Source organism: Myotis yumanensis, unplaced genomic scaffold, assembly GCF_028538775.1.
Source record: "Myotis yumanensis isolate MYYU_CA2020_CCGP unplaced genomic scaffold, mMyoYum1.0.hap1 SCAF_11, whole genome shotgun sequence".
Lineage (NCBI taxonomy): Eukaryota > Metazoa > Chordata > Mammalia > Chiroptera > Vespertilionidae > Myotis > Myotis yumanensis.
In genome coordinates, this window is record NW_027223762.1 from 22,406,982 (window position 1) to 22,427,826 (window position 20,845).

The following is a 20,845-nucleotide window of genomic DNA, read 5'->3' on the forward strand; positions in this document are numbered from 1 at the left end:
AGCGAGGGCCAGAGGTTGCTCAGCTCCGGGACAGAGAGAAAACACTGGCGCTGGCAGGTGGCAGCTAAGGGCCAAAGCATTCGCAGCAAGGGACGCCGACGCTGCCGGGCCCCATGGCTCAGACGGCCCCAGAGGACAGAGGGCTGCAGACCAGGGCTGCTCCCCAGGATGCCTCGGTGAGTGATGGGGCGTCAACTCCATCCTGCCGGGTCGGGGTGAATGGGGCCTTATTTTCCTCCCTCGGGAACCTTCTGTCCACAAGTAGAATGAGACCGAGGCAGCTGGACTCCATTTCCTGGGAGTCGAGCTCAGAATCTCAGCAGCAGTAAACCCATGAGACCGGATGGCAGGTGACGTCTGTGGGAACATCGGGTTTATGCTCAAAATGTGGCTAAAGCAGGCAGTTGTGCGATCCCAGAGAGAGCTGGAAGGGACAGGCGACAGCTAGGGGCCGAGAGGCTGGGGTCCAAGGTTTCTGCACTCATTCCACATAAGAAATGCTCACTGGCCCTAACCGGTTTGGCTCAGTGGATAGAGCGTCAGCCTGCGGACTCAAGGGTCCTAGGTTCAATTCCAGTCAAGGGCATGTACCTTGGTTGTGGGCACATCCCCAGTGGGGAGTGTGCAGGAGGCAGCTGGTCGATGTTTCTCTCTCATCGATGTTTCTAACTCTCTATCCTTCTCCCTTCCTCTCTGTCAAAAATCAATAAAATATTTTTTTTTTTTTAAAAAAAGAAATGCTCACTGGAGAAATGGCCTTTGACTAAAATTGAGGTGTGGGCAGGATCTGAAGCTGGAGGCTAAATGGGAAGGTTAAAAAGATACCGATCCTTGCCCTCCACCCTTGCCTCACCCGACCCTACCTTCCTGTGTCTGCCTCCTCTGGGAAAGAGAGAGAGACAAGAGTCACCGAGGATGCCACACACCATGGGGAAGGCCACAGCCACCTGGCTGGCCTTGAGTTGCTGACTTGAGCCAGGTCCAAGGGACCCACCATTCCTGGTTAGCTCGCTGCCACAGCAGATGACCAGCTCTGCTCTAGGAATGCCCATGGGCCGAGCCCAGCAGGAAATGACTCCCAGGAGCCGTGACTGCCATGCTCACAGCCTGACCAGGATGTAAACTCCGAGGTGGCTGACTTTCTCCTAGAGCAGCGGTTCTCAACCTGTGGGTCGCGACCCCTTTGGCGGTCGAATGACCCTTTCACAGGGCTCGCCTAAGACCATCCTGCATATCAGATATTTACATCACGATTCATAACAGTAGCAACATTACAGTTATGAAGTAGCAACGAAAATAATTTTGTGGTTGGGTCACAACATGAGGAACTGTATTTAAAGGGCCAGAAGGTTGAGAACCAGTGTCCTAGAGGGTCTGACAGTGCAGCCACCATGGCTTAGGAAGCCGACCTCCAGGAATGCAGGCAGGAATCAGTGGTGCCCATTCTCTTTTCTCCAATCCTGTTACTCGAGGTGCCAAGAGAACCAGAAGATGAGGGCTACATATCATATGTCTAGATATTTTAAAGTTAAGCTAAAAACTATTAAATAAAAATAGTGTCTATCCTCTTACCTTCATGTACCTTCCCCACAACCTGGAATGCCAGGTGTAAATTTAAAACTTCTAGGACTTCAGCCCTGGCCAGGGAGCTCATTTGGTTGGAGCATCATCCTGATGAGCCAAGGTTTCTGGTTCGATCCCCAGTCAAGGCACGTACAAGAATCAACCAATGAATGCATCAATAAACGGAGCAACAAATCTCTCTCTCTCTCTCTCTCTCTCTCTCTTTCTCTCTCTCTCCCTCCCTCCCTTCCTCCGTTCCTCCCTCCCTCTCCTTCTTTCCCCCTCTTTCTCTCTCCTTTCCTCTCTCTCTCTTTAAAAACCAATAAATTAAAAATAAAATAAAAATTCTAGGACTTCTTGGAGGGACAACTAGAATGTGCTGTCCCAGGGAAACCAGCTTCCAGCCCAAACCACAGCCTGTCTCCCTCCTCTGCCCACCCCCAGCTCCACACGTGACCTCACACACCCACCCTGCCCACCCCCATTCCAGAAACACTCTCCACAGACAGATGCCGCCGTGGCCTGGGGTGCCCAGTTGGGCAGTACTGTCCGTCAGGAGGAGGGGCTGGGCAAAGTCCACCCAGGCCCTGAGAGTGCACTTGCGGTCATTTGCTCAGGGGAATTTTGAGATTCTGGTACGTGGGGCGGCCAGTGTCCTTAGCCACAGACGCCTCCGTCCATGGGCAGGATCCTGACCAGAGGCGGATGAGAGGGGCCCAGGCCTCAGGGCAGAGCTGTGTGTGTGAGACCTGAGCGGGACATTTTAGAAAAGGGCCCGGCTGGTCCCCTCCGCCGAGAGCAAAGCCTGTGTGTGTCCTCAGCACGTCACTGCTTGTCCAGGGCACGGGCTCCTCATCTCAGAAGGAGGACCCTGTGCTCTGTGCTCCCCAGTCTCCTTCCTCTCGATGCTCCGGCTGAGGAGTTTGATCAGAAGTTAATAGAAGGAGAAATTACAGTGTAGCCCAGCAGGAGCCGAGCTGGTTACCTACAAATAAACCGGCTTTTGCTTTTTTGGGTGTCACCTGTCAGAAATCCCAGTGATGTTCTGACAGTCGTACTGATTAAGATGTCAGCCGAATAGATATTTAAGTATTTGAAAAATACCGCGAGTTTGTCAAAACCTCAGGAAGAGTCTCACAAATCCTTCCTGGGAGCCCAGGGAAATATTTCACATGGAACAGAGGCCACAGATGCTCTTCTTCGGAAAGTCGAGCGGCCTGTGCTGCTCCCGAAGGCACAGTCCCCTGAGGGGGGTTAGGGTCTGGGCTGCCCCAACCGGTCCAGGGCGCAGGGGATGCTCTGTCCTCTGAGCCCCAACACCCTCACCTCCTCAGAGCACCTGCCTAACTGGAAAGTGGACACCCCCCCGCCTGGCTTGAGATCACCTCCAAATTCCAAACTGTCCGACTTTCCTTTCTCAGCAGCCCCTCCCCCGGAAAGCTAACCTGGGGAGGGCCAGATGTTTGTTCGCAGAAGCAATTTCTGAGCTAACTCATGCCTTATAATCATTGACTACTATCCTTCCTGCAGATATTTGCTGTTTAAAAACAAGCAAACAGGATGCTTATTAGCCCGTAAACTCTCTGGCAAGGTAACAAAAATTAAATGGTAAAGCTAGACGCTGCGGATGCTGGTGGTAGGGATGGTAGGGGAGGGTCAGGGCCGGGCCGGGCTGGAACCCAGCAGCTTCCTGATCTGCTCTTGGTCTTCCCAGGAGCTTCCTTCTCTGCCTCCGAGGGTGTAGACCCTCTCACTTCCTCCACCTCCACCCCTGGCTCATGTCTTAGAGGCATTAGCAGCTGGTGGTCGAGGTAGGAGTAGAAAGCTGGAGTTCTACTCGCTGGCCACCTCTCTCCATTTAAAAACACATTTTGAAATATTTCAGACAGTTCAGTTGAAAGAATAGTGAACCCTCGTGTAATCGCCAAGAGCCCGACCCCGAACCCCCTTTACCCTCCTCCCTTAAATATCCCTCTCCGTTCTGTTCCCCAAAGATAGTGCTTCTGCCGAATGAGCTGTTTATCCTTCCCACGTTTTCCTGTATAACTTAGGATCTTAATGGTAGTAGTTCTAACATTAAACAAGGTAAGTAGCGATGGTCTGCTGGTTCCAGACTCTCCCAGAAATCTCTGGGCCTCTCGCAGGGGGCCTGCCGCTGGCTGTCACCGGTGCTTATCTCCTTCCGCTCTCTGCTCCGAAGGTCCTTTCCTAGGACCTCTCGCCTCCACCATCGCAGCGAGGCTTTCACAAAGACTGGCTGGTGTTATTTTCACAGAAACCATAAGTCGTGTTGTTTTCCCACACAGCACCTTGTATACACAGCGAAAATACACCCTGCCTGGCTGCTTGAGGCCAACCTGCCTCTACGCCTCGCCTGTCTTGCTGCATCCTAATCACTTGTCTCATCCACTAAAATCGAAGCTTCTCAAAGACTGCCTTTTCCACGGTCACATCCCAAGCTCCGTGCCTGAAACGTGCCGTGGGCTCCCAATAGGTGTTCGTTGGATGCTTGATTGATTGGCTGAAGGAATGCGCCCGCGTGCGGCTGGCATCTGTGAGGGAAGGAGAGTAGAGGCAACAGGAACTCGTTAGGGAGTACGTACTTTCCCTGCCCTGCAGAATAGAGGGAAATTTGAACGCATTAAAAAACGGAAACTTCCTGGGCAGGGTTTTTTTTTTCTAGGTTGCAATGATTAAATGATTGAATTGATAAAATAGAAAGAATTCAGATCTGCAGATGGTTAGTACCATTCAAAGGTATCAGCTGATACCACAAAGCATCGATTTGTTTGATGGACGTTCAAATACAGCACCACTCCAACAATAATAGCAACAAGATGGAGGAGGAGGAGGAGGAGGTGGAGGAGGAGGAGGAGGAGGAGGAGGAGAAGGAGAAGGAGAAAGGGACTTCCTTTGAAATCTCCCATCAGCATTTTCAGTAGCTTTGTTGCGCAAAACTCCTCATCAAAATAAGATGCAGCTTTCCTAAGCTAAGGATGGTGTCTTCATAAACTTGGAGCGTTGGCTTGTTGACTAGCGCTTTTCCTCTCACATGCTGATATGTAAAGCCTGTTGGACATTAGGAGATACCAAGTCAGATGCAGGGAAGAGCAAGTCAAAGGCCGGTTCCCAGCTCAGGTCTTCCCAGAGCACAGAGGCTCACAAAGCTCCCTCCAGTCCCGAGACCGGTTCTCATCCACCATGGGCCGCCTGGGTTCACGGCCCACCAGCCTGCAGTGGAGGTTCTCTGGGGCCAGGAGCTGGACTGGGGGTGGGAGGTGAGGGGTGTCCTAAAGCTGTCTCTACGGGAAGAGGAGATGTACCCTCATCGAGGCTCCCATTCTCTCCGCCTGCCCAAATCCATGTATTGCCAATTTGGGATCTCAGCCACACTAGCTGCTGCTCTCGCCTGCCGGGCCTCTCAGCTTATCCTGTGTCCTCGGCAGCTTCTGAAAGAGCCCCCCACCTTGTCATGTCTCCCTGCAGGGCCTGCAGGACAGCTTGTTCTCCTCGGAAAGTGACAACAGCCTGTACTTCACCTACAGTGGCCCGTCCAACACCTTGGAGGTCCAGGGCCTCAGCTACCAGGTAGAGGCACCCTGAGAACAAGGTGGGAAGAGCGGGCAGAGAGGGCCAAGCAGTCCCCTACGTGCAGTGGTTCTCAACCTTCTGGCCCTTTAAATACAGTTCTTCATGTTGTGGTGACCCCCAACCACAAAATTATTTTTGTTGCTACTTCATAACTGTAATGTTGCTACTGTTATGAATCGTGATGTAAATATCTGATATGCAGGATGGTCTTAGGCGACCCCTGTGAAAGGGTCGTTCGACCGCCAAAGGGGTCGCGACCCACAGGTTGAGAACCGCTGCCTAAGTGGAAGGGAAGGGGGCCCTCTGCTCCCAAAGACAGAGCAGGGCCCGTGGTACTGCCCCTCGGGGTGGGTGCAAGCCCCACGGAGGCCCCTTCAATGGCACCGGGGTTTCCAGGCGTAAACAGAGACCTGTGTTAAAACCTGAAGCAAACTGTGTGAACCTGTGGGGAGAAAAAGCTCTAAGACGCTTTATTAACTGTATATTTTGAAACAAGTTTAGACTTTTGAAAAAGTTGCAAAAGTAGTGCAGAGTTCCCCTTACCCTTTGTCCCCCTTTCCCCGACGTTACCATCTTGCTTACCCGTAGGCCACAGCACAGTTATCAAAACGAAGGTATTGCAGTGGTAGGAGACTAGTCACTACACTACAGACTTTAGGTAGATTTTTTTCACTTTTTGAATCTTTTTTTAAAATATATTTTATTGATTTTTTTTACAGAGAAGAAGGGAGAGGGATAGAGAGTTAGAAACATCGATGAGAGAGAGACATCGATCAGCTGCCTCCTGCACACCCCCTACTGGGGATATGCCCGCAACCAAGGTACATGCCCTTGACCGCAATCGAACCTGGGACCCTTTAGTCCCTAGGTCGATGCTCTATCCACTGAGCCAAACCGGTCAGGGCTTGAATCTTTTTTTAAATGTACTGTCACTGGAGCTAATACAACATCAGAGTGCAAGTGTGCCTTTCCCACACTTCCCCAGGGGCAGACCCCAGGTGGCCCAGTTGGAATACGGTGGGGCCGGGGATGGAGGCCCAGTTCTGGCTTCCTGTGGAGGTGAGTTGGGACGAGCTCATGAGCCATGCCATGACCTCTCTCTGCACTGCCACTTGCTAGCTCTGTGCTTTACTAGCACTTCCCTGCTCTGAGCTTTACTAGAACAGGGATTCCAATCATACCCAGGTAAGAGGTTTGCAATGAAGATTGAATGAGATAATGAATATAAATTGATTAATACAAGGCCTTGCACAGAGTAAACATTCGGTAAATTCCTATTATTATTGAGTGAAGGCATCGTTTTACTTCAGGTGTCTTTATTTCTGTTCTGCTATTACACACGTTTCCCATGTGTTATCTTCAGACTTGGAAATGGCAGCTCCAGGCTCTCAGGAGGGTGGGCTCGGCCTCCGTGCCTGGTAGAGCCCGGTGGGGAGCCCCACGGGCCTGTTGTATCAGCAGGCGGAGGGCTCCTGCAGGGAGCCGAACAGAAGCTCCCGAAGCTGCCGAGCCCCCAGCTCTCTGAGGAACCTTCTGATGTCTCCCCACAGGTGGACGCGGCCTCCCAGGTGCCTTGGTTTGAGCAGCTGGCTCAGTTTAAGATGCCTTGGGCCTCTCACAAGGACTCTTGTGAGCTGGGCATCCAGAACCTGAGCTTCAAAGTGAGGAGTGGGCAGATGCTGGCCATCATAGGGAGCTCAGGTACCGCGAAGGGCAGGTAGTGGGATGCAGAATGGTCCCTTGGACAAATGGATGCTCTCACAGAACCCTTACTGACGAGTAGAACACTGCAGCAGAGTGTTTGAGAGCACAGGTTCTGGGGCCGACAGACCTGGGTTCCAATCTCTGCTGCTCCATTCCCAGCTCTCAGGCAGTTGCTGAGAGTCCTTGGTGTGGAATCAGGACAGAGCCTTTAGAAGCTGCAGCGTAACACCTGTATTGAGACAAGTCAAAAACCTCCCAAGACCCTCAGGCAGCTTCAGAAGTGAAGGAGCTTTTCAGGGGACTCCTCCACCACAAGAGCACTCATGGCTCCCCCACAATCAGATTCCGGTTACGGTCAGACAGTAGGTAGACACAGCCCCTCCAACTCTGGGCCCAAACTTCAACCATCTGCGCAGGTCCAGATGCTTGCAGGGCCTCAGTCACTTCCACGGGCCAGACTTGGCATTGCAGAAGGCGGGGTGGAAGGGGCTCGGGGACCAGAGTCCACTGTCATCATTGTCTTCTACCATTCTTTCTCCTTACCTGTTTGGAAGCATCTTCACAGGAGGGTTTTCAAATTATCTAGCCCTCCATATTTCTAGAATGTCTTCCCCTGCCTTCTGCCCCCCCGCCCCCTCACACACACACATGCACACACACACATTCACACACACACACTCCAAGGACATACATTTCATGCAGACCTAGAACTTTGGTCTCCTGATTATAATCTCAGATAGAATAATTTCTCCCTTACATCGTGTTAGAGACAGCACTTTATTTCCTTTCATTAATCATTACCAGAAGGACAGATTACTCAACTTTTTAAACATCAGCTCCAGATTTTTACAATCTTCAGATCGGGAAGTTCTGTTTATTGTCTCGCCAGAGATCAAATGTGTGGAAATGTACTTTGTCACTGGAACACTCCCACAGGTCATATCCTAGCTGCTTGTGACCCCGTCCCTGCAATTCTGACCTAAACGAGAAAAAAAGTAGATACTTCATAAGCCAGTTTTATTTTTGTTTCTAACTCCTAGTGGCTTTTCTTGTTTTCTCTGCTTTCTCTTCAAGAATTAATCATCTAGGACAGCGGTTCTCAACCTGTGGGTCGAGACCCCTTTGGGGGTCGAACAACCCTTTCACAGGGGTCACCTAAGACCGTCAGAAAACACATATATAATTACATATTGTTTTTGTGATTAATCACTATGCTTTAATTATGTTCAATTTGTAACAATGAAATTTGGGGGTCACCACAACATGAGGAACTGTATTAAAGGGTCGCGGCGTTAGGAAGGTTGAGAACCACTGATCTAGGAGACACATGGGCTGTCACCAGGCCATCTCGCTGCACAGAGTCCGGCAGCTGTCAGCGTCCCCGGTTGGGAGATGCTGCACTGAGCAGCCTCCAGGTCCTTTGACCATAGGCTCAGTGGGTTTAGCTTCGGGTTTACTTGGCAGAAATTATTAAGATGATTTCTTAGAAAGTTTTATCAATAATACCTGTGACATTTACTCCACTCGGACAAAATAATTCTGGTTATAGTTTTTTTCAATCTTTATTGTTGAAAGTATTACATTGACTCTTTCTAGCAGGTCCCTGCCCCCAACCCCAGGCCTTCACCACACTATTGTCTGTGTCCATGGGTTATGCATATATGCATACAAGTGCTTGGGTTGATCTCTTCCCACCCACCTACCCACTCCCCCTGAGATTACACAGTCTGTTCCATGCTTCTATGTGTCTGGATCTATTTTATTCATCAGTTTCTAGTTATAATTTAAAAAATAAAACAGCCCAGGCATTTTAGCGTCTTCTATGGAATCAGCAGTGCCAAAGGTGTTCTCCCATAAATGAATTTACTGTTTCGGAGATCCCTTTTATGAGGATATCCAATGCAAGTGTTTGCTCATGGTTCAGGAGGGTCTCCCCAGTCGTACCAAATGCTGGAAAGGCACCCACTGCTCTCACTGTTGGGGTTGCCGAAGGAGGAACGCACGAGGCCAAAACGGCTAAAGAATCATGAATTTATTAGGTCATCTGGAAACCCAGATGGGTTGAGCCCCAAGATGGTGCCAGCACCCAAAGTGTTAGGTCAGAGGTAACCTAACACTCACCAAGTCTTGTTTGGGAAACATGGCCTTTCCCCTCCTGACTGGGAATCCCACAGTCCCGGCGTCATCCCAATGCCCCAAGGTTGTGGGTTTGATCCCTGGTTGTGGCACATACAAGAATCAATGAATGCATAAATAAGTGAAACAACAGATTGATCTATCTATCTATCTATCTATCTCTTCCTTCCTCTCTAAAATCAATTAAAAATTTTTTTAAAATAATAGCACGTAAAAGGTGGAGAGGAACTCAGAACACACATGTACACTGTGCTGTAGTTTTAAAATCATTCCCGCATTTATTTCTTTTCTATTTTTTCTCCCTAATCTCTGAAAATAGATTCACTTTCACATTTTTTAAAAGACATCCTATGAATTCTTCAAATTAGTCCTTCCCACAAAGCCAGCTTCTGAGCCAAACGAGTTGAATGGTGAAATGCCACTGGCATAGTTTCCAGCCCCAAATAGTTCAGCTTCCCTGTGCAGTTAACGTCAGCCCTGCTTCCGAGGGAGGGGACACACTCCAGGCACAGGCAGGCCTGTGGCAGCCCAAACTCCATCCTTCTCCTGCCACTCAGCACCTGGCGGGCCTGGCTTCAGCCCCCAGCATCACTGTGCCCGCGTCACTGTGCTCAGGTTAGCTGTGGGCAAAGGCCTGGAGCTCCAGTGCTGGGCTGCCCCATCCAGGGCTGCGTGCGGTGCCCCTTCCCTAGGACCGGTCCCTCCTGTGAGGACCGACAGCCCAGGGTCAGCGTGGCTTCCAGGCTGGCCCCGCAGACTCTGTGATCTCAGGGATGTCTCTGGTGGCTTTGCAGGTTGTGGGAGAGCCTCTTTGCTGGACGTGATCACTGGGCGAGGCCACGGTGGCAAAATTAAGTCCGGTCAAATCTGGATCAACGGGCAGCCCAGCACGCCCCAGCTGGTGAGGAAGTCTGTGGCCCACGTGCGCCAGCACGACCAGCTGCTCCCCAACCTGACTGTCCGCGAGACCTTGGCTTTCGTGGCCCAGCTGCGCCTGCCCAGAACCTTCTCCCAGGCCCAGCGTGACAAAAGGGTAACTGACCCCATGATCCCCAGAACCATGACATCCTCCCCCTCCCTGCCTCAGGACCCAGCCACCAGTGGTTTGAACAACCCAGCTCACCATCCATCCATCCATCCATCCATCCATCCATCCATCCATCCATCCATCCATTGTAGACTCAGCCCTGCCCTTCACCAGCCTTTAAAGCCCCATGGCCCTCTGTAAGCCATCTCAGCCCAGCTGGTTCCCTTCACAGCAGGTGCCATAATGTGTGATGAGCGTGTGTTGTGTGGTCCTCCATGTGGGCAGGGAGTCCAACTGCCTTGTGTCCAAGACACAGCCACATTCCCAACACACGACATCCGCACGTGGGCAGAGTCAGGGGACAGAGTGTATCAGGGAAACGAAGGCTGGGGCTTTAAACCCATCCAGACACGCAGGTGTTTTGATACTTTGGAGCAAAATACGTCTGGCCCTGAGCGAGGCCCGGGCCCCTCTGGTCCTCAGGTGGACGACGTGATCGCGGAGCTGCGGCTGCGGCAGTGCGCCAACACGCGCGTGGGGAACACCTACGTGCGGGGGGTTTCGGGGGGCGAGCGGCGGAGAGTCAGCATCGGGGTGCAGCTTCTGTGGAACCCAGGTGAGGGCTGTGGGTGCCGGCCGGGCATGAGGGGCCTGGGTCGCCCACCTGGCTTAGCCTGGTCTAGACAGGCTCCTGCGCACTTACCAGGCTCCTCTCTCCCCCGGAAGGAATCCTCATTCTGGATGAGCCCACCTCGGGGCTCGACAGCTTCACGGCCCACAACCTGGTGAAAACCCTGTCCCGGCTGGCCAAGGGCAACAGGCTGGTGCTCATCTCCCTGCACCAGCCGCGCTCCGACATCTTCCGGCTGTTCGACCTGGTCCTCCTGATGGCGTCCGGCATCACCATCTACCTGGGGGCGGCCCAGCACATGGTCCAGTACTTCACCGCCATTGGCCACCCCTGTCCTCGCTACAGCAACCCCGCTGACTTCTACGGTGAGCCAGCCAGGCCGTGGCCTGGGACACAGGCCCCCCCCCCCCCCCCCCCCCAGCCTGGTGGCTAGATTAGGGGGCGGGACAGAGGGTGGGGATGGGCAGAATGGGCGCTAGCATCAAATGCTAGAAACGAGGCCTGGAAAAGGCAGCTGCTGACCTAGCCACCCCTCTGCACACACAAGATCAAAAACTCAACGTGTGCCAAGCTGGAGCGGGTGGAATCCAAGAGAGTTTGGGTCAATGTCTGGAATCGTGGCCTTTATTCAGCCTCTATACAGAAACAGGATATTTGAAATTGGGAGGCCTCCAGGGAATCTTAAAGCTGCACCCACAGAGGCAGCGAGCCAGAAGGCACGGGGTGGTGTGTGTGTGGGGGGAGGTCCCGGGGCGCAGGCCAGCTCGGGGCCTTTGGTGGTCTCGGCCAATGAACCTCTAGATGTGAAATGGCTCTGCCAGCACCGGAGAGGCCCTTCTGCTTGGGTCCCGAGCCCTCAGCCTGTGGCCCTCAGGGGACACATGGACACTGTCCTCACTCCTGTGGGGAGAGTTGCCTCCCAGATGCCGGCCCTGAAAGCAGGTGCCCAGCCCTGAGTGTGGGGGAACGCGGTGCTGCTGGGCAGGCCGCACCCGGGTGCCAGGGCTGGGGAAGCAGCGGCCACGGCGCACCCCACAGCTGGCTGCGGGCCCAGCCTTCTCCCAGGACGGCCTGGAGTAGAAAGGGCCCTACCATAAGCATGATGACAGGGACCCCCTCCTTGAGGGCAGACACAGGGCCCAGGGGCACCCCACCAAACAGGGTGTCCCTTTGACCCTCACAGCCCTGCCAGGCCAAGGTCACCTCCATCCGCACAGATGAGAAGACAGGAATCCAAAGAGTTAAATACCTTGCACAGCTGTAAGGCACAGAACTGGGATTCCCAGCCCGTGTGCCAGCCCCACCCTGACTCCAGGCCCTATTGCCTATCCTTCTCCTCCCAGCGTCCACCCTCCAGCCCTCCCCTAGGAGGACGGGCACTCTCTCCACTTGCCAGCCCTCACCCTGTGCCCTCGCACGGTGTAAACTCACCTAGAAGTCACCCCCCTCCCTCCCTGTGTCAGGTGCCATCCGGGCTTCCTGCCAGTGTGTGATCCTCAGGCCAGCCGGCCCCAGATAAGGGGGCAGAGGGCACTTGCCAACCTGCCACCGGGAGGAACTGCAGTAACCCCGGAGCGGGGTTACCAGAAGTCAAACACCCATATCAGACCTGAAAAAAACTTGCTTTTTCTTTACTTTTTATTATCATCTTTTGGGGGGGGGGGGCTCTTGCCGATAAGACCCTTACCCTCACGGGGTGTTGGGGGTGTGGGCAGAGCCTAGCGGTGCCCAGAGCCTTGGGTCCTGAGCTCCAGCCCTGCAGACCGAGGGCCCACGTCACAGTTCACAAGACCCTCCTAGACATGATCCTGCCCTGAGAGGTGCCATGAGGGTGGAGGAGGGAAGAGGCAGAGAGGCTCAGGGGTAACCCCAGCCAAGGGAGGGATGGAGGGAGCCGGCGGGGTCTGGGCTAGGAAGGCCCTGGTGTGGCCCCCCAGATGTGCCCTCCTAGCATTGCAGCGGCCCTGTAAGAGGAGGCTGTGGTCTGGGCTCCCCGGTGTCCTCACAGGGTCATGTGGGGTGGGAGGGGACAGCTGGTTCTGCAGCTTGTCACGCTGGCTCCCCCACCCGGGGACAGTGAGAGTGGGGGGAGAGGTAGGGTTTCCCGGTGCCACGGCCTGTGGACCCAAAGGTGCAGAGCCTCCTTCTCTGTCCTGAAGATGTCCTGGCAGGAACCTGGGTGTGGGGCTGGGCTCAGCCCCCGCAGGGCCCCCCTGTGGTCCCCTCCCCCGGAGGCAGGCTCTCTGTAGATGTGGCCGGGCCGCAGGGTGGAGCAGCCCTGGGGGTCTCTCTGTCCCTCTCTGCGCTGACCATCGCTTCATGTCCACTCCCCGAGGGCGAGGAGCACACGGGCCCCGGGGCGGGTGGGCGCTGTGGGCTGGGCTGGCACTGACCCTCCCTGTGAGCAGCGCAGGGGCGGGTCGCCCGTGACCACATGCTCTGCTTACAGTGGACCTGACCAGCATAGACAGGCAGAGCGGAGAGCGGGAAGTGGCCACCAGGGAGAAGGCCCGGTCCCTTGCAGCCTTGTTTCAGGAAAAAGTGCGTGACTTCGATGACTGTCTGTGGAGAGCGGAGGCCAGGGACTCTGGTTCCAAGAGGTGAGGTGGCCGGGTGGCTCAGTGGGGAGAGCCCTCCGGGAGGTGGCCACCCCCACGTCCCCCTGACACACTCTCGATCTTGACAGCCTGGTCCTCCCACGTGACCCTGACCACCTCTCGACGCCCACCCAGCTGCCCGGCCCCGTGCAGCAGTTTACCACGCTGATCCGGTAATGGTCTGCCATTTCTCACACACACACACACACACACACACACACACACACACACACACCCGCCATCCCACCCCGGCGAGAGTCTGTTGTATCCAGTTAAGCCCTATCTAAAGTGAACTTGAAGGAGCCACTGGAAGTTGAAGTGAATGTAAAGAAGTAACTCTTTGGGAAAAAAGCAGCGTCACCGAGACCAGCACCAGCCCTGGCGGGTGATGCGGAGCATTCCTGCTTTTATTCTTTAAACAAATCCCATCTGTCCTTACTGGGCAGATGACCACAGAAATCACACAGGCTCGTGGTGAAGAATTCAGACCACACAGGAGACCCTCCCGGGGAAGGGAAGGTGCCCCGTCACCCACCCTCGGAGGAAACCACACCTGTGAGGCTGGCTAAGGGGTCCCCGTGCACATAAACCTTTTAAAACACATCAGTGGGGGTTTACTGTGCACGTTGTTCTTTGTTCTGGGATTATACTTCGCATATTGTTCTTTGTTCTGTAATCACTTCAGGGTGTTTTTGGGGTGAGGAGGGAGGGTTACTTAGAATAGTTCCTCCGCCCCTCATGGGTCAGATCTTCCAATCCAGCCACGATCCAGTTACCCTCGGAGTCCATATGGATGGTCAGACTATTTTATTTTAGGCTTTTGCTATTACAAGTAACGGTAGCCAACACCCTTGTACACACCCCTTTACACGCCTGGTCAGCTATTTCCTCGGGGTAGCTTCTTTAAGTAAAATCTCCAGCCAGATAGATCGATGATAAAAGCAACACAATCATTTACTGAGTATCTGCCATGAGACAGATGCTTTCGTCGGCGAGCTCACTTGGTACTCACAGCCACGGTGTGAAGGGGTCACGGCGATCCCCACTTTACAGATGAGAACAACGAGGCTTACAGAGATCCAACCACACGGCCAAGGTCATAGGACGGGTGGCACCTCTTTCTTTTGCTGTTTTCAAGGCGTCAGATTGCCAACGACTTCCGAGACCTACCAACCCTCCTCATCCACGGGGCGGAGGCCTGCCTGATGTCCCTGGTCATCGGATTCCTCTATTACGGCCATGGGACCATCCAGCTCTCCTTCACAGACACGGCGGCCCTCCTTTTCATGATCGGAGCTCTCATCCCTTTCAACGTGGTCCTGGATGTCATTGCCAAATGTGAGTGTCCCCTGCTCCCCGCGACCCACACCTGGAGCCCCCTGAACTGGTACAAGGCCGACCTGTGTTGCTCTGAGCTCCCGGGGAAACAGGGTTACTGAATGTCACCATGATTGTGAAATAAAAGATGATAGTTGTTTTCTACGTTCACACATTAATATTAATATGCAAATGCCAGCAAATTACCACTGCGTCGTAGGCATTCCTCTCCTGGCAGGATTCACACTTGACAGCAGTGTACAAGTCCCAGAATTACAAACCTCCAAATCACGATGGTTTTTCTCTGCCTGGAAGCACACAAACACACACACCATTTAGTCCAGTGGTTCTCAACCTTCTGGCCCTTTAAATACAGTTCCTCATGTTGTGGTGACCCCCAACCATAAAATTATTTTCGTTGCTACTTCATAGCTGTAATGTTGCTACTGTTATGAATCATAATGTAAATATCTGATATGCAGGATGGTCTTAGGCGACCCCTGTGAAAGGGTCGTTCGACCGCCAAAGGGGTCGCGACCCACAGGTTGAGAACCACTGATTTAGTCAATATAGCTATTTTTTAAAAATATATTTTATTGATTTTTTACAGAGAGGAAGGGAGAGAGATAGAGAGTTAGAAACATCAATTAGAGAGAAACATCAATCAGCTGCCTCCTGCACACTCCCCACTGGAGATGTGCCCGCAACCAAGGTACAAGCCCTTAACTGGAATCGAACCCAGGACCTTTCAGTCCGCAGGCCGACGCTGTATCCACTGAGCCAAACCAGTTACGGCTCAATATAGCTATTTTTAATTGCACGAAGAGAAACTACAAAACAGGAGCACTGTGAACACTGTGCGTTAATTCCCTTTTTCATTGTCCTTTGCTCCCCATCCCTAGGTCATTCGGAGAGGGCGATGCTTTACTACGAGCTGGAGGACGGGCTGTACACTGCCGGCCCCTATTTCTTTGCTAAGGTGACTGCTCAGGGCTGAGAGGGAGTGACTGCCCCGGGGTTGGGGGAAACGGGGGGGGGGGGGGGCGGGGGGGGCAGGGGCGGGGCGGGGTGCAGAGGAAGCTGCGCTCATTATACAGAAGTTACAGAGAAGCATTTTGCTGAACCAGGGGTGGTAGACGCCACATTCCCTAGGGGAGTTTCGGAGACTTGATGTTTTGTAAACACTTACCAGAAGGCCAGGGCTGTGGACCAGGAATGACACTTTCTTGGTCAGCAGAAACCGACAAAAGAAAAGGTGGGACCATCTAACTTACGTCACCTCTCCAGTCCCACCGTGTCCCCTGGAGCAGGTCTGGCAGGTGCTACCATTGTCATTTCCAGGAAGTGGAGGCTCAGGGAGGTTGTGTGTCTGTCTCAAGGTCACACAGCTCCTGCGTCTGGGCAGGCGCGGTGGGGACAGGAATCCAGGTCTTATTGGAGCAGATACCCACTGCCTCCCTGGGGGAAACTGCTCTGACCTGTCCCAGAGGGAGCACCTGGCATCTGCAGGGGGAGCCAGCCATGAGCTCACGCCCCAGAGTCCCACCCGCCCACACCCACCTGCTGCAGCCTGGTCACCGGGAGGGACGGTGGGCATCGCTGGGAGGTGCTGTCTCCAGCCGTTTATAAAGAATAGTGGCAGACCAAGGCGCTGGCTCCACATGCTGGCAAGGACTGCTCTCTGCAGATCCTCGGGGAGCTCCCAGAGCACTGTGCCTACATCCTCATCTATGGGATGCCCACCTACTGGCTGGCCAACCTGCGCCCGAGCCCTGAGCCCTTCCTGCTGCACTTCCTGCTGGTGTGGCTGGTGGTGTTCTGCTGCCGGCTCATGGCCCTGTGCGCCGCCGCCCTGCTCCCCACCTTCCACATGTCCTCCTTCTTCGGCAACGCTCTCTACAACTCCTTCTACCTGACCGGGGGCTTCATGATCAGCTTGAGCAACCTGTGGACAGGTGAGGCTTGCTCCCCTCACCTGGTCAAGCTGGTGGAGGCCTTCTGCGGCTTCAGCCGGCTTTGGCCTGGAGGTGCGAACTCACCATTGAGGGCCAGCTGTCCTGCATGCCGAGGGAGTCACCCTCACCTGACACCTGGACGTCACCCCTGACTCCCTCACCCTCCACATCACAGCGAGACAGGCCAACTCTGCCTCCCCCATCTTTCTGAAATGTTTCATCGCCTTACCCCCTAGCCCTGGTCTTATTATCCGATCTTGGGCCAAGGCCATAGCCTGGTCTCTGTACCCCGGTCCCTCCACGTCGCTCTCAACCTTCCCCATGCAGAGTGAGCTTTCTAAGGACAAACCCACGGGGGTGGGCAGGCTGCTCACCCCCTGCTGCCTGCACCCAGCTCTCTGAAGCCCCCACACCACACACCCCAGGCCTCCTCTCCATGGAAACACCACTCCCCACCGTCCTGGCTCCTCCTTCTGCCAGGCCTTTCCTGACCCTCCCAGGCAGGGCTCAGTGTTCCTCCTCCTCCCCTCCCCGTCAGACCTCCACAGGGTCAGGACACAGACTCGGAAATCTTTGTCTGGGTCTGCTGAGTCTCTACAGCCCGTCCGCACAGCCCGTCGGCTCAGGGAGGCTGAGCGCATGCTGGGAGGGACACCTAATAACTTACTCTCTGGAGTTGTTATGGACCAACACGCCCTGACCCCGCAGCCACTCGCCACCCCCACCTTCCCTGTCCCAAGCTGCCCCTCTGCCCTTTCACCCTCTTGTCCGCTCCCCTCCCTGCTCCGTAGGGGACTTGCTTCCCCAGGGGCAAGGCCAGCAGGGCCCTCTCTGCAGGCACACTTCGAGGGGGGCAGGAGGTCCGCTGGTGTGAATAACGCGGCTCTCTCTGTCCTCAGTGCCCGCCTGGATCTCCAACGTGTCCTTCCTCCGATGGTGTTTTGAAGGGCTGATGCAGATTCATTTTAAAGGGCAAACTTACCACTTGGTAGTCGGCAACCTCACCTTCCCTATCCCGGGAGACAAAGTAAGTAGCCAAGGGCTCGGACGCCTAGCACATGGCATCCGTCTGACCACCTGCTCCATGAGCTCACTGATGTCTGTGTCCCCAGATCCTCAGCAATATGCACCTGAACTCGTACCCGCTGTACGCCATCTACTTCATCCTCATCGGCATCAGTGGTGGCTTCGTGGCGCTGTACTATGTGTCCTTAAAGTTCATCAAACAGAAATCAAGTCAAGACTGGTGATTCACGCCCGACTCCTGCCCGCTGGTGAGGGACTCAAGCAGACCGTTCCACTGCACTCCCTTCCGCCCAAGAGCCCCTGCGGGGTACAAGGAGGACAGTGAGCACAGCTGCTCAGCAACATCTGGCCACAGTGCTGCAGTGGCACAAGCTGGCCACAGGATGGCAGTAGAATAAAGACAGTCGAAAGGGATTTGTAATCACTGGCCAGAGCCTAAGATTACTGGGAGCATGAAAACCATACTTGAGACACCTACAATGTTGCTCATTTATTTCCTTTTGATATGTATTTATATAAGCAACCCAATACGGGATGGGAACAAATAGGTAGCAATCGAGTAACTAGGCCATGCAAGATTGTTTTAAATTGTGTGTTCACTACCCCAAGTCAATTCTCCTTCCATCACCATTTATCCCTCTTTTCCCCCTCTTCTACTCCCCCCCATGCCCCCTTTCCCTCTGATAATTACCATACTGTTGTCTGTGCCTATGAGGTGTGGTTTTTGTTTTCTTAGTCTCTTCACTTTTTTCACCCAGACCTTCAGACCCCCACCCCTCTGACAGCTGTCAGTCTGTTCTCTGTATCTGTGAGTCTGTTTCTCTTTTGTTTGTGAGGTTAATTGTTCATTAGATTCACATATAAGTGAAATCATATGGTATTTGTCTTTCTCTGACTGGCTTATTTCACCTAGCATAATACTTTCCAGGTCCAACCATGATATTGCAAAAGGTAAGATTTCCTTTTTTTTTTTTTTTTACGGCCCAGTAGTATTCCATTGTGTAAATGTACCACAGCTTTTTTATCCACGCGTCTACTGATGGGCACTCCGGCTGCTTCCAAACTAGGCAAGAACGGATAGGGCCCAGAGGAAGCAAGAACATAATAGCCAGTGGGATATTTGGCCTCATCGTCTAGAATCCCTGGACTCTATACGTTTAGCCTCTGTCAAGACAGACAATGACCTAAAAGCTACCAGCGAATTGTATCCCTCTTCTCTGTGTGGGGTCATGTGCCCCAAAAGCCAAACTGAATAATTAAAACATTTGTTGAGGATCTACTCTGAGCCAGGCACCGTACAAAACACTCACAACAACCTTTGCGGTCGGGGGCGGGGCGGGCGGCATTATCCCATAGATGAGGACACTGAGGCACAGACATGTTTGCATGCTGAGCAAGGTCACAGAGCTACTATGTGGTGGGATCTCATGGGGTCAAAAAAGCCTTTTAAATCTTCAGAAGTTAGAGGGCAGAAGGCAAGGCCTGAGCCACCGTAAGGCTTGGAATCCCAGGAAGGTTCCAGAAGGTGAAGAGTTTTATAGAGGCTGTGCCAGCTCAGCCAGGTCTCTTACAGCTGCGTCTCACTGGCCCTGGCTGGGTCTCAGGACCAGCCTTGAAGCTCTCACAGCGGCCAGGGTATGGGATGGTGCGGGCCCAGGTCACATGCGTCATGTCTGAGCGTTGAGGACCATCTGACCCAAAACAGGAGCACGGAGAGCAGGGAGGAGATTGTTCCCAAAGGAAAACCAGAGTCTGGAACCAAAAGAGGTGATGGGGTGGGTTTAGGAGGCAAACAGTGTTCACCACAGGTTCCGCAGGTCCTGGCGACTTTGAGTGTGGTCCCCTGGCTGGCAGCATGGGCCTCACCTGGCAACAGGTTAGACAGGCAGCATCTCAGACCCCACCCAGACCCACTGCATCAGAATCTGCATCTTAAGAAGATCCCTGGGTGATGTGTATGCACATTGAAGGGGCAGTTTACATTGTACATGGCCACCATCCAATGGGCAGACCCGATTCAAGATTCACTCATTGCTCTGACAATGCCCATCACAGCAAAGGATCCAGGTCAGGATCAAGTGCTGGATCTAGTTGTCAATGGTCTCCTTCAGTTTACAACAATCCTCAACTTTCCTTGACTTTCCTGACCTTGACACATATTTTATGGAATAGCTCTCAATTTGCATTTGTCTGCTATATGTTCATGATTAAATCAAGGTCATATGCCTTTGGCAGGGATATCACAGAAGCAATGCAGTCTTCTCATTGCATCCCGTCAGGTGATTTCGATTTGTGCGGCTTTGAGGATGTCCACTTCGATCACTTGATGAAAGGGGTGTGTGTGTGCCAGGCTTCTCCACAGTCCAGTCCCTATTTTCCCTGCTTTTGTAATAAAAAAAAAGCATTTTGTAGGTAGGTACTTTGAAACTATGTAATGTTCCTGTTCCTCATTAAACTTTCTATTTATTCATTTGAAAATTTATCAATATAAACGTGTGGTTTCCTACTTTGTTCAATGTGGTACATCCCTTTACTATCCTTATCAATTTTGATGCGCAAATTGCCCCTGATTTGGCCATAGGAGCCCATGCAAGCTGGCGCCTGCATCCTTTTGACACGTCCCCATCATTCTTTCACAACAAAGCAGTTGAGGCTCATCTTGTATATTCCCATGCTGTCCTGGAAGCAGCCATTTCTCTAAAGAATATTGGTTCCTCTTGTGGAAAATGGTATTTAAAAGCCAAGATCTGAGTGATAAGTATGCTCATTACTACTGGGGTGTCACTGCTCTCAGGCCTTCTCAGTGGACAAAGCTAAGGAATATATATATATATACACACACATATATATAATCTCCACGTTAATGTTTCCAATTCCAATCCAGCACCACTAGTTGATTCTAGTCCTCTCCCTTTTCATAGATGTAATTCCCTCCTCCAGTTGTAAGAAACTTGCCTTCCATTATCCTTAATATTTTCACTCATTTCATTAATCCCCTGTATATAACCAATCTCCCATCTACACTGCATGCCTTCTGACCCTCCTCACGCTGCTTGGGCTGTAACTCCCATCTCAAGCTGTCCCAGTCTGCACAGTGCCTTCCTCACCCTATTCCGGTCCATCACAGCCCCCCCCCCCACCACCCCCCACCCATACCGACACCCGCACCACCGCCCCCCCCACCCCCACCCCCACCCCCCACCACAGCCTCCCTACCCACCCCCACACCCCCACCACAGCCCCTGCACCCCACCCACACCTGCACCACAGCCCCCCACCCATACCCATACCACAGCCC

The 20,845-nt window shown here is 53.2% G+C and overlaps 1 protein-coding gene across 1 annotated transcript; it reads left to right on the plus strand.

Annotated features, from left to right (window-relative positions):
• Window positions 1-43: 43 nt before the first annotated feature.
• ABCG8 (ATP binding cassette subfamily G member 8) lies at window positions 44-19,983 on the plus strand. Its single transcript, XM_070429117.1, has 13 exons — window positions 44-176; window positions 5,050-5,151; window positions 6,705-6,855; window positions 9,789-10,027; window positions 10,505-10,637; window positions 10,748-11,017; window positions 13,102-13,252; window positions 13,339-13,422; window positions 14,388-14,587; window positions 15,469-15,545; window positions 16,254-16,521; window positions 17,421-17,548; window positions 17,634-19,983. Exons 1-13 carry the CDS (start codon window positions 114-116, stop codon window positions 17,769-17,771), a joined length of 2,004 nt encoding a protein of 667 aa, XP_070285218.1. The 5' UTR covers window positions 44-113; the 3' UTR covers window positions 17,772-19,983.
• The last annotated feature ends 862 nt before the right edge of the window (window positions 19,984-20,845 follow it).